The 20688-nt window shown below is 22.8% G+C and overlaps 1 protein-coding gene across 3 annotated transcripts in view; it reads left to right on the forward strand.

Annotated features, from left to right (window-relative positions):
* smash (smallish) overlaps nucleotides 1–20688 on the forward strand; it is a 231827-nt gene that overhangs the window by 168619 nt on the left and 42520 nt on the right. For 2 of the 3 annotated variants that reach the window (XM_065499139.1, XM_065499138.1), the window contains 2 exons: nucleotides 5969–6111; nucleotides 8713–8869. In XM_065499139.1, coding sequence (XP_065355211.1) covers nucleotides 5969–6111; nucleotides 8713–8869 — 300 coding nt within the window. Of the gene's footprint in view, nucleotides 1–5968; nucleotides 6112–8712; nucleotides 8870–20266; nucleotides 20412–20482; nucleotides 20563–20688 lie in introns of those variants that run through there. The other variant, XM_065499140.1, reaches the window with a different exon arrangement.

Genomic DNA, 20688 nt, shown 5'->3' on the forward strand with positions numbered 1-20688 from the left:
ACACATATTTTATATCAATGGATAGGAAATTGTTTCAGCTTTTCAAAAATATAAAAATAGTATAATTATTTAAATATGTTAACATTTTATAATAAAGTTTGTGTAAAAATTAAACAAAAATTTTTAAAATTTTTTTTTGAAATGCATTATTCTATATTTTACTAAATACTTAAATTTTTTATACAGTTTTGGAGAGAAGACTAAATTTCCTTCAAATTGATATATAAAACAACAAATCTACTCCGCAGTATTTCCCAGCACGGGACTTTTTTTTAAAGAGGAATGACAAAGTTTCAGCCTTTAATAGAGTCATGATATAGGTTCATTGATTCGCCTTAAGGGTAAAGAATGTTAGATATATTGTATATCAAAGGAAAGGAAATTTTGTCTAGTTTTTAAAAATGTAAAAATAGTTTAAGTATTTTATTAATCATAGAAGAATTTTATTTAAATTGTATCAAAAAGTGAATAAATTTTATATTTTAAATTGAAATTTTACTTGGAGTATCTTAGTGTTAAAGGAATTTTTAAATAATTAAAATGTTTATACATTTTTTAAAAGACTATACAATTTCCTTTAAAATAATATACAACATGTCAACATTGGCTTGTTTAATTTGACCTTGAATTGACTTTTTGTAAGAGAAAATAAAAATTTTGGAGACCTTTTACAGTGACAGATTTGGTCACTTAAGTATTAAAGATAGGTTAGACATATTGTATATCAAAAGAAAGGAAATTGTGTCTACTTTGCAAAACTATACAAATAATTGAATTATTTTATTATTCATAGAAGAATTTTGTTAAATTTGCACCAAAAAGCGATTATATTTATCATTTAAATAGAAATTTTACTTCGAGTATCTTATTATTAAAGGAATTTTTAAATAATTAAAATGTTTATACATTTTTTGAAAGACTATACAATTTCCTTTAAAATGATATACAACATGTCAACATTGGCATGTTTAATTTGACCTTGAATTGACCTTTTTGTAAGAGAAAATAGCAATTTTGAAGATCTTGTACAGGGACAGATTTGGTCACATAAGTATTAAAGATAGTTTAGACATATTGTATATCAAAAGAAAGGAAATTGTGTCTACTTTTCAAAATTATAAAAATAATTTAATTATTTTATTATTCATAGAAGACTTTTGTTAAAATTGTACGAAAAATTTATCAAATTTCACTTTTTAAATTGAAATTTTACTTCGAGTAACTTATTATTAAATGAATTTTTAAATAATTAAAATGTTTATACATTTTCTAAAAGACTATACAATTTCCTTTAAAATGATATACAACATGTCAACATTGGCTTGTTTAATTTGACCTTGCCTTGACCTTATTGTAAGAGAAAATCACAATTTTGGAGGCTTTTCTTAGTAACAGTTTTGGCCACTTAAATTTATTAAGTATTACAGAAAGGTTAGACGTATTTTATATCAAAAGAAAGGAAATTGTATCTAGTTTTCAAAAATGTAACATTATTTCTATTATTTATTGATTCATAAAAAGATATTACTAAAAATTTGCTTTTATTTTTAATTTTAAATATAAAATATTTCTTGTTTGCCCTGTGTGACACCCTGTAACTTGATTTGTATGCAAACAAGGTGATTAAGAATTTATTTTTCTAAAAACCCTAGTCCTTCTCTACAATTCATGTTGTTTATAAAATATTTTTCAATAGAACAAATACAAGATACATATTAATACAGTTGTTAATTGAGTTATGTGGTCACTTGTGTCCCCCTGTAACTCGAAAGTGTTTAAAAATGATATTTTCTAAATGTTTAAGATCTTCTCTACAATTAGTCTATAAAATATTTATCAATAGCACCAATTTTTACAATATACATATTAATACAGTTGTAAATTGAGTTAGAGGGTCATTTTTGTCCCCCTTGTAACTCGATTTGTATAATAACAAAGTGCTTAAAAAAAATATTTTCTAAAAGTCTAAGTTCTTCTCTACAATTTTTGCTCAAATTGTTTTTCAATAAAACCAATATTTTCCAAGCTATTTATTAATACAATTTTATGTTGAGTTAGGTTCTCTACAGCCTAAGGGGTCCACATTGTCAGCTGAAAGCTTGCCTTTGGTTTTAAATTGAAATTATTTTTAATCTATATTATGAAAGCTTAACTTTTGATTTATGTTGTCTTCAAGTTTTAAGCAAATCGCTGTAGTAATTTCGAAAATCTGTAACTTCAAATATTTCATAAATTTTGTAGACAATTTTAATATTTTTAACCAGCCACCGCCCATTTGTTTTTAAAGCTAATTTATTATTTTATTAAAAACTTCTTCGCACATGGCTATAATCTACTTTGTTTTGAATATGTAACACTGCCATTTATTTGAGTTTTTCTAAATTAAATATGCCAAACACATTTTTATCAATTTGTCCAACGTTTTAGCTGCTATTTGTTTAAACAAAATGCTTAAATTGTGTTTAACAAAATTCGTTATTCGTCTCACCAAATAAATAATTAAAATTTTATTTCAGTTTTGTTTAAATACAAACAAAACTCTATTGCATAAGAGTTTGCTAAATAAATTTAAAAAATAAAAATTAAAAACAGTATAAAAGAAATTACCAAATCAAAATTTGAAAAGTTTTTCTTCAGTTTGTTGATTTGTTTGTTTCAATTTTACTTTCTATGCATTTTAAATTTTTATTTGTTTTCTCAGCAAAAACATAAATAAAAGATTAAATAATCACTGGTGGTTAAAATTAAAAAAGATCTTCACGTACGGTAAATATAAATTATATGAAATTGAGGCGAATTTTTATGTTTGAAATAATATTTGTTTGGTTTTCAAATAAAGTTTTGAAAAGCTCACTTGCCACAGAAATTGATTTCCTCTAAAGGTAGATAAAAAAGAGCTGGTTCACACACATCAAGTTTACTTTAGCTAGTCTTGAGTTTATAGAAGAGAGAGGAAGCAAATCTGATCTCCTCTCTCATTCGCAAACTTACGACTTGCGCAAGTAAAGTTGACTTGTGTGAACTAGCTCAAACTGTCTTGGGAATTTTCACTGTTTGGAGTTAAGTTTGCAGCCAATTATTGCAAGTTTGGCGAAGAATAAATTAGACATATTATATATCATTAGAAAGGAAATTGAGTCAAGTTCTCGAATATGTAAAAAAAATTTCAATTTTAAAAAAACATAAATAAATAAAATAAAACTTTAAAAAAAAATCCAAAAATTTGTTAAAAAATATTTTACTAAAATTTCAGTCTGAAAATGTACGTTCCAGTTGAAGATATTATAATTATTTTTTATAGATGTTTCACATCAATATAAGAGTTGTTCAATAATGAAATTTGTTTGATACTTAAGTGTGCCTAAACGACCATTGTATAAGTTCAAAAAATTGTCTCTTAAAAATGAAAAATTTTCTCAAAATATACTGAGGTGGTGTAGTTTGCCTGCATTAATTACTCAGGTGGAAAGTAAAATTAAGACATGTTGTATATCAAAAGAAAGGAAATTGTATTAGCTTTTCAAAAATGTAAAAATAATTTTAATATTTTACAATTCATAGAAGAAACTGATTTCCTATAAAGGAAAAAAAAATTTCTTATGAATTTTCCCAGTTTGGAGTTAAGTTTGCAGCTAATTATTGTAAGTTTAAGAAAGAAAAAGTTAGACATATTATATATCATTAGAAAGGAAATTGAGTGCAGTTCTGGAAAATGTAAAAATTATTTCAATATTAAATAAATTATAGAAAAAACTTTAAAAAATCCCAAAATTTTTTTTAAAAATATTTTACTATAACTTCAATTTAAATAGGTTCGTTCCAGTTAAAGATATTAAAATGATTTTTTATATACGTTTCTCATCAATAAAAGTGCAATTCAATAATAGACTTTTTTGGATTCTTAAGTTGTCTTAACGATAATTGTGTAGGATCAAAAAATGTTCTCTTGAAAATCCAAAATATTCACAAAATTTACTAAGGAGTGAAGTTTACTTGCATTAATTACTCAGCTGAGAAAGAAAATTTGGACATGTTGTATATCAAAAGAAAGGAAATTGTATTAGCTTTTCAAAAATGTAAAATTAATTTTAATATTTTAGTATTCATAGAAGACTTTAGTTAAAATTTTAGAAAAAAGTGAATAATAATAGTTAAACTTAAGTTGAAATATATTTTCTTTTATAGATTTCTAAATAATTTAAATGTTTATATATTTTTGGATAGAACATATAATTTCCTTTACAACGGTATATATTTTGTCTATTTTAAAGACACTACAACCTTTTGTTTTTCATTGAGAAAGAAACCAAATCAGCAAAGTTATAACGTGATGTTAAAATCATTTAATTGAATTAAAAGTTCAAAAAATTTAGACATATTGTATATCAAAAGAAACAAAATTGTATCTAGTTTTCAAAACTATAAAAATAATTTAATTATTTTAATATTCATTTAAGACTTTTTTCAAATAAAAACAGAAATCCAAAGAAATATGTATTTGTTTAATATAAGTTAAGCTTTGCTTACAATAACATACTCCAATAGCAAAATAGTTTTATTTGCTATACATTTTTGGAAAGAACACACAATTTCCTTTAAATTGATATATAATATGTCAAGTCTAGCTTTATGGACTTGTTACAAATTCTCTTTTTTGCAAGAGAAAGTAGTAAGTTTCTAGCATTTTGTAGAGAGATGTTTGTGTTCATAAATTTGTTAAGTACGAAAGAAAAGTTAGACATTTTATACATCATCAGAAAGGAATTTGGCCATACTTTAAAGAAATGTAAAAATAATTTAATAATTTCAATAAATCATAAAGATTTTTTTGTAAAATTGTGGCAAAAAAGAGAAAACTTTTTGGTTTTTTTTTTAAATAAGTGAAGGTTTACATTAAATATTTTACTTATAAAACAAAATATTTAATTGTTTTATATATTTTTGAATAGAATACACAATTTGCTTTAAATTGATATATAATATGTCAAGTCTAGCTCCTTGTGTTTCCTACAAATTATCTATTTTGCAAGAGCAATGAGCCAAAAAGTAGGCAGGCTTTTTTTTAATAGTATGAAGTTTGCATTAATTAATCTGAGTTGTGAGAAATATTCATAAGACATATTGTATATCGCAGGAAAGGAAATTGAGTGTACTTTTCAAAAATATCAAAATAGTTTAATTACTTTAGTATTCATAAAAGACTTTTGTTAAATTGAAACAAAAAATTGAAAAATATTTATTTTTTTTTAAATTAAATGTTAAGCTTTAAATGCTAATATCTTAATCACTTAACTAAATATTTAAATTTGTTATATATTTTGGGAAAGTAGAGGTAATTCCCTTTAAATTGATATATAATATGTCTAATCTAGATGTTTGTATTTCTAATAAATTTACTTTTTTGTAAGGAAAATTAAAAAGTTAGCTTTCTTATATAGAGAGAAGTTTGTGGAGATAGGGTACCCTATACGTATTACTCTCTCCCTGAAATTCATTTGTTCCTAATAACAAGTGAAAATTGGTGTCATAAATTCCCTTAAAATGATTACAACAAGTGAAAATTTCCAATTCTTATGAAATTCTTAAAATGACAGTCAACAAAATAATTAATTATTTCAAACACATCATTAGCTGTGTTATTTGAACACTTAAAAATTCTTAAACAAACTTTTTTACAAGTTTTTTTTTTTGAAAAACTCTTTTAATTAAACACTCATGAATGACAATTACTTTTATATTTATATACAAAATAAACTTTCTCTGATTTAAATTTTTTATTAATAAACATTCTTATTTTTTTTCAATTCTTTTTTCTTTTCTTTCCATAAACCTCAACAAATTACGCAATGGAATGTCTTCTACCCAACCTTAAACAATTAAAATGCTTTATTTATTATTATTATTAACATCATTATTATTTAAAACATATTATTGAATCGAAAATGTATGTAATTGTTAACGTTTAAAGAATCTGGACAATTGGAAGTCATCACGTAGAAAACGTGTCGAACACATTATTGATCGTGTGGTGGAGGTGAAAAAATTGGAATTAGAAGAACATGATCGCACGCGCAGAAAATCGAAAACATTTTCCGAAATGATTGAAGAGAGGTAAGTTTTGAAGAAAATCTATTTTAATCTTTGTACAAAAATAGAAATAATTATAAGAACATTTAAAATTACAAGGAAGATTTTTAAATATTTTAAAAAGGGGGACTGAAGTCATCTCAAAATAATGGAATTTCATTAATCTTGTCTTAATTAAGTACTTTTTGTCAAAGATTCTTTCTCATTTTGTTTTAATTCCCCACTTTTTTTTTTTGTTAAATTTCACTTAAATTTAAAAATGTTAAAAAGGTACTTGCTGAAAGTACTTTTTCAAAAACTACTTTTTTAACAGAAAAATTTGAATTAAACATTTTGTTAGTATTCTATATCCTCAATGATTTAAAATCCTGTAATTTATCAAATTTGAAAAAAAGTACCAAATTAAACTACCTTTTTCAAAAAGTACTTTTTTACAGAAAATTTTAAATTAAACATTTTGTTAGAATCCTATATCCTCAATGATTTAAAATCCTGTGATTTATCAAATTTTAAAAAAGTACCAAATTAAACTACCTTTTTTCAAAAAGTACTTTTTTACAGAAAAATTTGAATTAAACATTTTGTTAGTATTCTATATCCTCAATGATTTAAAATCCTGTAATTTATCAAATTTTGAAAAAGTACCAAATTAAAGTACCTTTTTCAAAAAGTACTTTTTATACAAAAAGCTGAAAATTAAACATGTTTGAATTTTCTCCGTAAAATAATGTCAAAAATACTTTCTCATTTTGTTTTAATTTCCCACATTTTTGGTTATGAAATAATTTAATTTATAAATTTTAAAAAAGTACTTTTTGAAAGTACTTTCACAAATAGTACTTTTTTTTACAGAAAAATTAAAATTAAACATTTTGTTAGAATTCTATATCCTGAATTATTTAAAATACAGCAATTTATTAAATTTTAAAAAAGTACCAAATTAAAGTACCTTTTTCAAAAAGTACTTTTTTACAAAAAAATTTAAATTAAACATTTTGTTAGAATTCCATATCCTCAATGATGTAAAAACCTTAAAATTTGATAAATTAATCTAAAAAAATGCCCAAATTAAAGTACCTTTTTAAAAAAGTACTTTTTAAGCAAAAAGGTGAAAATTTAACATTTTTTTTTGAATTTTCTTTTAAAAATAATATAAAAATGTAAATTTTTAAAAATTTTAAAAAAGTACCAAATTAAGGTACTTTTTCCAAAAAGTATTTTTTTAAGAAAAGCTTCATTTTTGATTCGTAATAATAAAAACCCGAAATTTATAAAAAAAAAATAAACAAGTAAGAGTGCTATATTCGGCTGTGCCGAATCTTATATACCCTTCACCAAATTATACTTCAAAATTTTAAATATTTTTAGGTAAACAAAATTTAATTTTTTTCCAGTTGTTTTTTGAATTTTTTGAAAAAAAAAATTTTTCGATTGTTATTTTAAATTTAATTATTTTTTTTTTTAAATTTAAAATTTTTTTTTTTAATTTTTAAAAAATATTTTTTTTTTAAATTTAAAAATTTTTTTTTTTTTTAAATTAAAAAATTTTTTTTTTGTTTTTTCAATTTTTTTTTTTTTTAAAAAAAATTCGGGTTCAAAATTTTTTTCCCGATTTTGACCCATTGTAGGTCCAGCTTACTATGGTCTTATATACGTCGTTGCAAATGTCTTTGAAATATCTATCATTAGATATCCATATTGTCTATATTAATGTCTTAGTAATCCAGATATAGGTAAAAAATAGGTCAAAAATAGAGGTTGTCTTGGTTTTTTCCTCATATCTCAGCCATTTGTGGACCGATTTTGCTGATTTTAAATAGCAAAATTCTCGAAAGCATGTCTGACCGAATTATTGAAGATTTGGATCCCGAAGATATCTGGGGTCTTCAGAAAACTGATTTCAACAGACAGACAGACAGACGGACAGACAGACAGACAGACAGACAGACAGACAGACAGACAGACAGACAGACAGACAGACAGACAGACAGACAGACAGACAGACAGACAGACAGACAGACAGACAGACAGACAGACAGACAGACAGACAGACAGACAGACAGACAGACAGACAGACAGACAGACAGACAGACGGACATGGCTTAATCGACTCCGCTATCTATAAGGATCCAGAATATATATACTTTATAGGGTCGGAAATGAAAAATGTAGAAATTACAAACGGAATGACAAACTTATATATACCCTTCTCACGAAGCTGAAGGGTATAAAAAGGTATTAACTCAAAGTAACTTTTTTGTTTAAACAAAACACTCAAAATTTATTTAGTTCAGTTTTATTATCAAATTAAAGTAATTTCTTCCAAAAGGTACTTTTTATAAATTACTGAAAATCAAATTTTTCGGAAAAGGTACTTTTTTAAAATTTAGATTTTTTATATAAACAATTGCATGAAGTTTACATTTTTGATGAAGGTACTTTTTCAAAAGTACTTTTTATAAATTAATAAAAATCCCTTTTTTTTTGTTACCAACTATCAATTTTAATAAGAGATTCTATTATTTCCTTTAGTGTTTATCTGGAATTAAAATAAAATTATTTGATATCATTGCTATTTCCATATTGTTTTCATTTTATTTTTTATGTTTTTTTTTTGTTTTGCAGAGGTGAACGCTCCGGTGGCCGAGGCCTTAATAAATTGGTTTCTTTGGCTGTTTATGCAGAAGATGAAGCAAATGATTTAAGCGATTTAGGCATTGGCACCAGTAGTGCCAGCGGTAAAAGCAGTTTATCCGAAGATTATGATAACAATAGTGTTATGGTAAGTTTGCTTTACACATTTTTTCTACCACTTTTTTTCTCTATATTAATTAAGCTTAAAATTTCGAAATGATCTACATTTTATTTCGCACAAACAGCAGCAGCAAGAGCAGCAGCAACAACTAGCAAACAGACACACAACATAATTATTACTGAGTGTAAAAATTATACTTTATTAATTTTGAAAGTTGTTAGTGCTGAAGAAAAAAAGAAGCAAAAATAATTTTATTTTTCAGAACTGGGTCATTGTATTTAGCGTTATTGCAAAAAGAAGCTGCTGCTGCTTGTTGCTGCTGCTCTTTCAATTAGTTGTTTTAGAAATATAACTGCAAAAAGAATTATGTTTCTTTTCTCAAACAGCCATCATTGATCATTTAAATTTTTCTACTACAAACAACAAAATTTAAATACCAGTTGCGTTAATAATTTCTATCAGTATTTTTTCCATGTTTAAAATAGAAAATTGTTTTCTTAAACCTAAAGTTCACTTACTTCATTCAGCTTCTTTTCTTTCTAACGTTCAGCGCTAGAGTCTGGCGTATGGCTGTTTGGTTCATGATGATGGCGTTAATAAAAAGAAAGCGTTTTTTTTTTTTGTTTCTATTTTCAATTTTTTGCTCGTTAATGTAGTAAAATAGATTTAGTTTTATGTGCTTGTTGTTTTTTGAAACTCTATATCGTTGTTACAACAATTAGTTGAAAGAAATGAAAAAAAAACGTTAAAGAAATATTGAATATGAATGAATAAATGAATGACTGTTACTGCAAAAATAAAGAGTTATTAGCTACTTTGGTAGTCAGTCGTCTATATTTCTTTATCGTACTTTAATGTGTGATTTCTCAAGTGGAATTGACATGCTATAGAGAAAATAGATACTTAATGTGATGATCATCATAAAGGACAGTGGAACAAATGTAGGGAAATATGCAAGGACAAACATAAAAAAAAAACTAAAATTTGTTTGAATTACTCCCAAATAATGGTAACATTTATCAAATTATTAAAGTAACTTTTCCAAACTTAAATTTAAACAATTTACCAAAGTGCCATTTACAAAAAAGTACTATTTTCAAAAAAGTACTTTTTCATTAAAGGATTTTTTATTTAAATTAAAAGTTTCTGAATTTATTAATACAATATAATAACTTAAATTTAGAAATCTTAAAAAAGTACTATTTTCGAAAAAGTACTTTAATCCAAAAGTACTATTTTTAAAAGTACCTTCATTAAAAAAATGTTAAGTTATTATTTATAAAAATATTTAAAAGTAGAACATTTAAAAAAGTACTATTTTCAAAAAGGTACTTTTTTAAAAAGGAACTATTTTGAAAAAATTACCTTTAAAAAAAGAATGGAAATTTGTTGCAAATAAAAAACTTAAATATAGAATATTTTAAAAGTACATTTCCTCTTGAAAATCTAAATTTTATAGATAAAAATACTTAAATTTAGAAAATGTACAATTTTCGAAAAAGTACCTTTTTATAAAAAACGTATTTTCAAAAAATTACTTTTTTAAAAAAATTAAAATTTCTTGATAATTTTTGTATAACAAACATAAAAGAGTACCATTTTCCAAAAAGTACTTTTTTAAAAAAAGTACTCTATATAAATTTCTTAGAACTTTTTATATAAAATGAAAATTCATACAAAAATTTTCGATTTAAATTTTTATAAAAAGTATTTTTTTAAAAAAAGTACTTTTTGAAAAAAGTTCTTTTTATAAAATGTACTTTTTATAAAAATTTAATTATGGCATTTTTATGAATTTCATTATTTTTTAATTAATTTTATAAAAGTTAAAAAGTTCCATTTTTAACTAATTTTTTAAAAGTTCTTTTTTAATTAATTAAAAATTATACATTTTGTAGAAACCTTTATAAACTAATTAAAATTTCCTTAAAATGTTTATATAAAAAACACAAAAGAGTACCATTTTCGGAAAGTACTTTTTTTAAAAAAAGTAATGCATATTTGCAAAAAAGTACTTTTTATAAATTTAAAATGTCTTAGAATTATTTATATAAAATGCAAATTAATAAACAAATTTCAATTTCAATTTTTTTAAAAGGTACTTTTTTTAAAAAAAAAGTACCTTTTATAAAGTACTTTTTGAAAAAAGAACTTTTTATAAAGATTTAAATCAGGAATTTTTTGTGAATTTCATTATTTTACAATTAATTTTATAAAAATTAAAAAGTACTATTTTTAACTACTTTTCTCAAAAAGTACTTTTTTAAAAGATATTAAAATTACAAATTTTTTAGAAAATATTTTGCTTAAATCTAAAAAATCTTTAGTTTTAATATATTAAAAAAGTACTTTTTTTGAATACTATTTCTATTTTAAGTGTATTTTTGTCCAAAAAGTACTTTTTAAAAAGCAGTAAAAAAAATAAAAATTTAATACGATTTTTTTTTAGAAATGATTTACTACAACTAATTTGATATACATTAAAATAAAACTTATTTTTATTACCTTTTTCAAAAAGTACTTTTTTAAAAAAATGAAAATTAAAAAAAATTCATTTAATAATTTGTAAAAAAAATTTAAAAAACCTAAATTAGATATTAATTATTTTAAAAAGTAATTTAATAAAATAATTGACTGCTATTACTATTTAAATCATGGAAAATAATTAAAAAACAGAAAAAATTAGTTGGAAAGTAATGATTTATTTTACTGATACTAAAAAACTACTTTTTTAACTATGTTTTTCAAAAAAATACTTTTTTAATACTTTTTTCAAAAAAAGTATTTTTTAGAAAAATTAATAAAAAAAAATGTCTCTGGAAGATGCTACACATTGAAATATTCAAATAAAACATTTTTATAAAAAAATGGCCATCAAAAATGGTGTAACACAGAATTTATTTTGGTTGCTGTGTTACACCACTTTTGCGCTGATAGCCTCAATTATTATTTTAAAGCGTAATAAAAAGCTCAAATAAAGTAAAATTACTATTTGAAATAGAAAACAGAAAATTTACATTTTTTTTTATGAATTTCCATTAAAAATATTTTTTTTTAAATTAATTTTTTAACTGCTTTTTTCAAAAAGTACTTTTTTTACAATAGAAAAAAATAAATTTGAAAATGTTTTATGAACTTCCAGAACTAACTAAACTAAAAAACTAATATTTTTACATTTCTAAAATAGTACTTTATTCAATACTACTACTACCATTTTAAGTACTTTTTTAAAAAACCGAAAATAACAAAAATTTTTATAATTTTCCTTTAGAAATAATTTTCTACAATTAATTTTTTAAAATTTAAAATAGTACCTTTTTTAACTACTTTTTCAAAAAGTACCTTTTTAGAAAAAATATTTTAAATTTGAGATTTCTTATGAATTTCCTCAGTTTCATAATATAAAAGACCAACATTTTTAGATTTTCAACATAGTACGAAATTAACTACTATTATACTACCATTTTAAGTAAATTTTTCCAAAAAGTACTTTTTAAAATCTAGAAAAATAAGCAATATTTTATGATTTTCTTTTACAAAGATTTAAGCAATTATTTTTACAAAATTTAAAAACGTATCTTTTTAACTACTTTTTTTTCAAAAAAAGTAAGTTTTTAAAATAAATTAAATTTGAAAATTTTTATGAATTTCCAGGACTAACTAAACAAAAAACTGATATTTTTACATTTCTAAAATAGTACTTTATTCAATACTACTACTACTACTATTTTAAGTACTTTTTTAAAAAACCGAAAATAACAAAAATTTTTATAATTTTCCTTTAGAAATAATTTTCTACAATTAATTTTATCAAATTTAAAATAGTACCTTTTTTAACTACTTTTTCAAAAAGTACCTTTTTCAAAAAAATATTTTAAATTTGAGATTTTTTATTAATTTCCTCAGTTTCATAATAAAAAAACCAAAATTTTAAGATTTTCAACATAGTATGAAATTAACTACTATTATACTACCATTTTAAGTACATTTTTCCAAAAAGTACTTTTTAAAATCTAGAAAAATAAGCAATATTTTATGATTTTCTTTTACATATGATTTAAGGTTTTTTTTTACAAAATTTTTACAAAAATTAAAAAAGTATCTTTTTTAACTACTTTTTTTTCAAAAATGTAAGTTTTTAAAATAAATTAAATTTGAAAACTTTTATGAATTTCCAGGACTAACTAAACTAAAAAACTGATATTTTTACATTTCTAAAATAGTACTTTATTGAATACTACTACTATTTTAAGTACCTTTTTCCAAAAACTACTTTTTTAAAACCTGAAAATAACAACATTTCTAAGATTTTCCTTTAGAAATGATTTGGTACAATGAATTTTATAAAATTTAAAATTGTAGCTTTTTCAACTACTTTTTCAAAAAGTACTTTCTTAAACAATAATTAATTTGTCAATTTTTATGAATTTCCTGGACTAAATAAATTACAAAACAGAAATTTTTAAAATTCTAAAATAGTACTGAAAACTACTACTTTTTTCAAAAACTATTTTTTCCAAAAAAAATTTAAATTTGATTGTTTTAATGAATTTCAAAAATAAAAAAATTAATTTTTTTTTAGATTTTAAACATAGTACCATTTTAAGTACATTTTTCCAAAAAGCACTTTTTTAAAACCTAGATAAATAAGCAATATTTGATGATTTTCTTTTAGAAATTATTTAAAGTAATTATTTTTTTTTTTAAATTAAAAAGTATCTTTTTAACTACTTTTTTCAAAAAAGTACTTTTTTAGAAAAAATTAAATTTTTTAATTTTTAAAGAATTTCTTAATATTCTAAAAACTATAACTTAAACATTTTCAAAACAAAAACCTAATGGAAAACTACTACTATTTTGAATACTTTTAGGTAAAAAGTACTTTTTTATGAATTTTCTTTAAAAATGATTTCATATAAAAAATAATTAGTTTATTTTGATAAAAAATCAAAATAATTTTTTTCTGAAATTTAAAAAAAATAAAAACAAGTTGTAAAAATTTGTTATTTACATATATAATTGCCCTTTGTACCCACTGTCTTTTGTGTGTGTGGCAGTGCTGCGCTAATTAATTTTAATTGTTTTCAAACACTGAATTTCTTATTTACTTTGTATGTATATAATTTATTTTTTTACTTACAACCGCTTTAAGCTGTTTATACTCGTGCGAGCATATTAAATGTTCAATATTATAATGAATTTTTTGTTTTCATTTGCCAGCAGAAAAATTAATACAAAAAAAAACCTTTAAAAACAATTCAAACAAATTATTAACACCACTCAAGTACCATAATTTCCGTTTCAATTCTCTCGCCTTTTGCAACGTTTAACAAGTGTCAACAAAATCGCCATTAAAAAAAAATAAAACAAAAAACTACTTCAAGTCATTTTTAATTATAAATCTGATCAGAGAGAGAATCATTTTGAAAAGCCAAAACTAATTGACACTGGCTGCAGCTTATCAATCAAATGACACCATAAATTACGATTAAAAATCATTTCATTTCACATTATTAATCATCCAAGTATTTTCAATAAAGACACGTACTTTTAAATTTGCAAAATGAGTTAATTTGAGTGCTTCTAGTACTTAGCTGGTACTAAAATATAAATTCATTTAAGCTAATTTTATTTGTTTAGAAAAAAAACTACGTCATTAAAAATCATTTTAAAAATCTATATAAACAAAGTGGGGTGCCTGAAAAAAGTGGACGAAAAAACAAACGCTAATATGAAACGCTTCAATAAATTTCATCAATTGTTATTTGTTTTGTTTTTATCTACTTTTTGTTGTTCTTAGTATAATATGACTGTTTAGCTGGCTCATCTGCTGACTTCGCCAGATGCTGTGTGGCTGACTGACTGACTGACAATAATGACTGTAATGCTGGTTTAATGTTATAGAAATTGTTTTGAAAATTTTGTATTGGCTTTTGTTTGGCGAATTATTTATTATATATTTTTTATATTTGCTGCCATGTAGCATGTGTTCTAAATTATAACCTTAATACTTTTCATAAAGTACTTTATGTGGTGAAAAGTACTTTTAGCAAGAAATGAAAATTAAATTTTTTTATGAATTTCCTATCCAAGTTATGTAAAATTCTAAATTTTTATAATTTCAAAAAAAGTACCAAAAATAGTACTTTTTTGAAAAAAGTACTTTTTAGAGAAATTACATTTTTCTCAAGTAATTGTTATAATAAAATGAAATAAGTAGATTTCTAAACATTTTCAACAAATTTTGAAGAATATTTTCATTTATAAGCTGGCTATTTTTCATAAAGTACTTTATGGCAAAAAGTACTCTTTGAAGGAAATGATCAAAAAACATAATTTAAAAATCAAACATTTTTATAATTTCAAAAATGTATTAGGTACTCTTCTAAATAATCTCAATCATTACTAAGTACTGTTTTCAAAAAGTACTTTTTTTATGAAAATTCAATTTTTCTTGCTAATTCCTGAAAAAAAACAAATTTTATGAAATTTAAAAAGTAGCTTTAAAGTACTATTTTCAAAAAGTACGTTTTTAAAGAGAAATAAATTTTTCTTGCTAAATTCATATAAAAAACTAAAAAGTTAAAAAAAAAATTTTAAGAAAAAGTACTTTTTAAAAAAGTACCTCCATAAAGTACTACATATTTCCAAAAAGTACTTTTTTACAGAAATTTAAAAATGTTCTTGCATAATTCATGTTTATAAAAAAAATTAAAAAAAAACTCTATTAAAAAAGTACCTTTTATACCTATATTTCTAAAAGGTACTTTTTTAATTTAGTAGTTTTTAAAATATAAGAGAAAAACCTATAAAAACTATATTTCCAAAAACGTACTTTTTTAATTTATAAAATATAAGAAAAAAGTACTTTTTAAGTAAATTTTAGTTTTAATGGATAACTCATATAAAAAACTTAAATTTAATAAATTTTAAGAAAAAGTACCTCCATAAAGTACTATTTTCAAAAAGTACTTTTTTACAGAAACTTAAAAATGTTCTTGCCTAATTCATATAAAAGAACTATGTTTATAAAAAAATTAAAAAACGTCCATTAAAAAAGTATTTTTTAAAAAAGTACCTCCATAAAGTACTATTTCCAAAAAGTACTTTTTTACAGAAAATTAAAATGTTATTGCCTTATTCATATAAAAGAACTTATGCTTATAAAAAAATTAAAAAAACCTCATATAAAAAACATAAATTTAAAAAATTTTAAGAAAAAGTACTTTTTCCAAAAGTACCTCCATAAAGTACTATTTTCAAAAATTACGTTTTTAATGAAAATGAAATATTTCTTGCTCTATTCATGTAAAAAAACTTAAATTTAATATTTTTTTAGAAAAAGTACTTTTTAAAAAAGTACCTCCATAAAGTACTATTTCCAAAAAGTACTTTTTTACAGAAAATATGTAAGAAATATAAAAGAACTTAAGTTTATAAAAAACTTCCATTAAAAAAGTAACTTTTTACCTATATTTCAAAAAATTACTTTTTTGAATTTATTACATAATTTCTAAAATATAAGAGAAAATCCTTTATAAAGGTACCATGAACAAATAGTACCTTTTATACCTACATTTTGAAAAGGTAATTTTTTAATTTATAAAATATTAGAGAAAAACCTTTATAATATACTTTTTGAAAAAGGCACCATAAAGGGTATCATAAAGTACTATTTTGAAAAGGTATTTTTTAAGAAAATTTTAATGGATAATTCATATAAAAAACTTAAATTTAATAAATTTTAAGAAAAAGTACTTTTTAAAAAAGTACCTCCATAAAGTGCTATTTACAGAAAATTAAAAACGTTCTTGCCTAATTCATATAAAAGAATTTATGTTTATAAAAATATTAAAAAAAACCTCCATTAAAAAAGTATAACTATCATATAAAAAACATAAATTTAAACAATTTTTAGAAAAAGTACTTTTTACAAAAGTACCTCCATAAAGTACTATTTTCAAAAATTACGTTTTTAAGGAGAATAGAATATTTCTTGCTCTATTCATGTAAAAAAACTTAAATTAAAAAAATTTTAAGAAAAAAGTACTTTTTAAAAAGTACCTTCATAAAGTATTATTTCCAAAAAGTACTTTTTTACAGAAAATATGTTCTTTCCTAATTCATATAAAATAACTTAAGTTTATAAAAAAGAAGAAAAAACTTCCATTAAAAAAGTACCTTTATACCTATATTTCCAAAAAGTACTTTTTGAATTTATTACATAATTTCTGAAATATAAGAGAAAATCCTTTAAAAAGGTACCCTGAACAAGTAGTAACTTTTATACCTACATTTTCAAAAAGTACTTTTTTAATTTATAAAATATTAGAGAAAATCCTTTATAGAGTACTTTTTCAAAAAGGTACCATATAAGGTATCATAAAATACTATTTTGAAAAGGTATTTTTTAAGAAAATTTTAATGGATAACTGATATAAAAAACTTAAATTTAATAATTTTAAGAAAAAGTACTTTTTAAAAAGGTACCTCCATAAAGTGCTATTTTCAAAAATTACGTTTTTAAGGAGAATGAAATATTTCTTGCTCTATTCATGTAAAAAAAACTTAAATTTAATAAATTTTTAGAAAAAGTACTTTTTAAAAAAGTACCTCCATAAAGTACTATTTCCAAAAAGTACTTTTTTACAAAATTTAAAAATGTTCTTGTCTAATTCATATAAAAGAACTTAAGTTTATAAAAAAAGTAAAACTTCCATCAAAAAAGTACCTTTATAACTATATTTTCAAAAAGTACTTTTTTAATTTATTGTATAAAAGGTATTTTTTAAGAAAATTTTAACTTTCATAGATAACTCATATAAACAGAACATAAATTAAAAAATTTTAAGAAAAAGTACTTTTTACAAAATTACCTCCATAAAGTACTTTTTTGAGGAAATTTTAACTTTAATGAATTACTCATATAAAAACTTAAATTTATACAATTTAAAGATAAGGTACTTTTTACAAAAGTACCTCCATAGAGTACTATTTCCAAAAAGTACTTTTTTACAAAATTAAATTTTACATAATTCATATAAAAGAGCTTTAGTTTATAAAAAAATAAAAAACCTCCATTAAAAAAGTACCAGTTTCCAGTTGTTTTTTTAAATTTTTTGGAAAAAAAATGTTTTCGATTAAATTTTTAAAATTTTCTTTTTCAAATTTAATTTTTTTTTTAAATTTTAATTTTTTTTTTTTGTTTTTTCAATTTTTTTTTGTGGAAATTTTTTTTTTTCGATTTTTACCCATTGTAGGTCCATCTTACTATGGTCTTATATACGTCGTTGCAAATGTCTTTGAAATATCTATCATTAGATGTCTTAGTAATCCAGATATAGGTCAAAAATAGGTCAAAATCGAGGTTGTCTTGGTTTTTTCCTCATATCTCAGCCATTTGTGGACCGATTTTGCTGATTTTAAATAGCAAAATTCTCGAAAGCATGTCTGACAGAATTATTGAAGATTTGGATCCCGAAGATATCTGGGGTCTTCAGAAAATTTATTTCAACAGACAGACAGACAGACAGACAGACAGACAGACAGACAGACAGACAGACAGACAGGCAGACAGACAGACAGACAGACAGACAGACAGACAGACAGACAGACAGACAGACAGACAGACAGACAGACAGACAGACAGACAGACAGACAGACAGACAGACAGACAGACAGACAGACAGACAGACAGACAGACAGACAGACAGACAGACAGACAGACAGACAGACAGACAGACAGACAGACAGACAGACAGACAGACAGACAGACAGACAGACAGACAGACAGACAGACAGACAGACAGACAGACAGACAGACAGACAGACAGACAGACAGACAGACAGACAGACAGACAGACAGACAGACAGATATACAGACAGACAGACAGACAGACAGACAGACAGACAGACAGACAGACAGACAGACAGACAGACAGACAGACAGACAGACAGACAGACAGACAGACAGACAGACAGACAGACAGACAGACAGACAGACAGACAGACAGACAGACAGACAGACAGACAGACAGACAGACAGACAGACAGACAGACAGACAGACGGACATGGCTTAATCGACTCCGCTATCTATAAGAATCCAGAATTTATATACTTTATAGGGTCGGAAATGAAAAATGTAGAAATTACAAACGGAATGACAAACTTATATATACCCTTCTCACGAAGGTGAAGGGTATAAAAAGGATCCATCAAGAAAGTAGTACCTTTATTTTTAAATTTCCAAAAAGTACTTTTTTTAATTTATTGTATAAAATAAAAAGATACCACCATAAAGTACTATTTTCAAAAAGTACTTTTTTAAGAAAAATTTAACTTAATGAATAACTCATGTAAAAAACTAAAATTTATTCAAGTTAAAGACAAAGTACTTTTTTGTTTCCAAAAAGTACTTTTTTACTTTCATATAAAATCATTAAATTAATGAAATTTAATGTAAAAAATATTTTTTTAAAAATTCATCACTTTTTTGAGAATTCATATTTTATGTAAAAAATACATCAAAAAAAATATTCTAAAGTACTTTTTAAAAAAGTACTAATTTTGGCATAGACCTTTGAGTCAAAATATCCCCATAAAAATAAATTCAATGATGTTAAGTTACACGATCTAGGAAAGTCAATACTGATCACCGAAACGAGCAAGTATTTCTACTGAATATTACCTCTTTCCATATGAATATTTTGTTTTGAAAACAGCTTTAAAATTTTATAAATTGTTAATAAAACTGTTTGGGACACTCTGTTTAACATAGAATAAACTTTTGCTTGTATTTAATATACAACAAATACTATAATTACTACATCATTATTAACAAACAACAAATTATTCTTCATTATTATAATTCTCAAGACAATTATCTATCTTCAACATCATCATCATCATGATCATCTCATTATTAACACCACAATTATCTTCTATTAAAAATAAAAGTCATCAATATGTAAAAAAATTATTTCTGTTTTTTTTTTCTTCGTATACAAATTAATTTATTTATAAATTTTTTTTGTCTTGTCTTTTTTCTTCAATATTGAAACAACAAAAATATAAACAATAATATATTTAAGATATTTTGTGATCATCAGTTTTATTTAAATATTATTATTATTATTTGTTTTTATTATTATACACACACATCGATACATAAATATATATTTTATTTAGAGTGTTTCAGTCAGTCACAGTCAGTGTGTGTTTTTTTCTTCTTATAAATAAATATCTGCCCAATGATTAACCGCCAATTCTGGTTCCTCTCCTCAATGTTGTTCCGTTTTTATACGAACAAAAAAAATAAAAAAATTATACAAAATTTTGTGTTTGTTACTGAAATGATGCATCACATTTTGTTGTCTTTTAGTTTTATTTTAAACGTTCAATTAACAAGTCTTTTTATAAATATATTTTTCAAAAATAAATAAAAAAAAAGAATCTGAAAAATCTGATTTGAAAGATTTTTGTATATTGGAAACGAAACGAAGCGAAATTTTTGTATTAAAATCTAGTGCTTAAACGTATTTTTAAGTGCAAAGGAGTATTATTAAAAAAGTATTGTGAAATTTAAATGAAATTTTATTAAAAACACAAGTTTTTGTTAATAAAAATATATTTTTTTCCAGTTTCAAGTGAAATACTTTTGATAAGTTTTGAGCATCGGAAATCTATTTAAAAACTGAAAGTGAAAATGGTTTTATTTGAGGTATAAAGTTTGAAAATAAAAATTCACAATAACATTTCTTTTAACTGCCTAAAACTATGCTTTAAATAAATTGCTAAAAACTGTGAAAACCACTACAAATTTAGAGCGATCAAAAGCGCATTTCGT

This window comes from Calliphora vicina, chromosome 1, assembly GCF_958450345.1.
Source record: "Calliphora vicina chromosome 1, idCalVici1.1, whole genome shotgun sequence".
Classification (NCBI taxonomy): Eukaryota; Metazoa; Arthropoda; class Insecta; order Diptera; family Calliphoridae; genus Calliphora; species Calliphora vicina.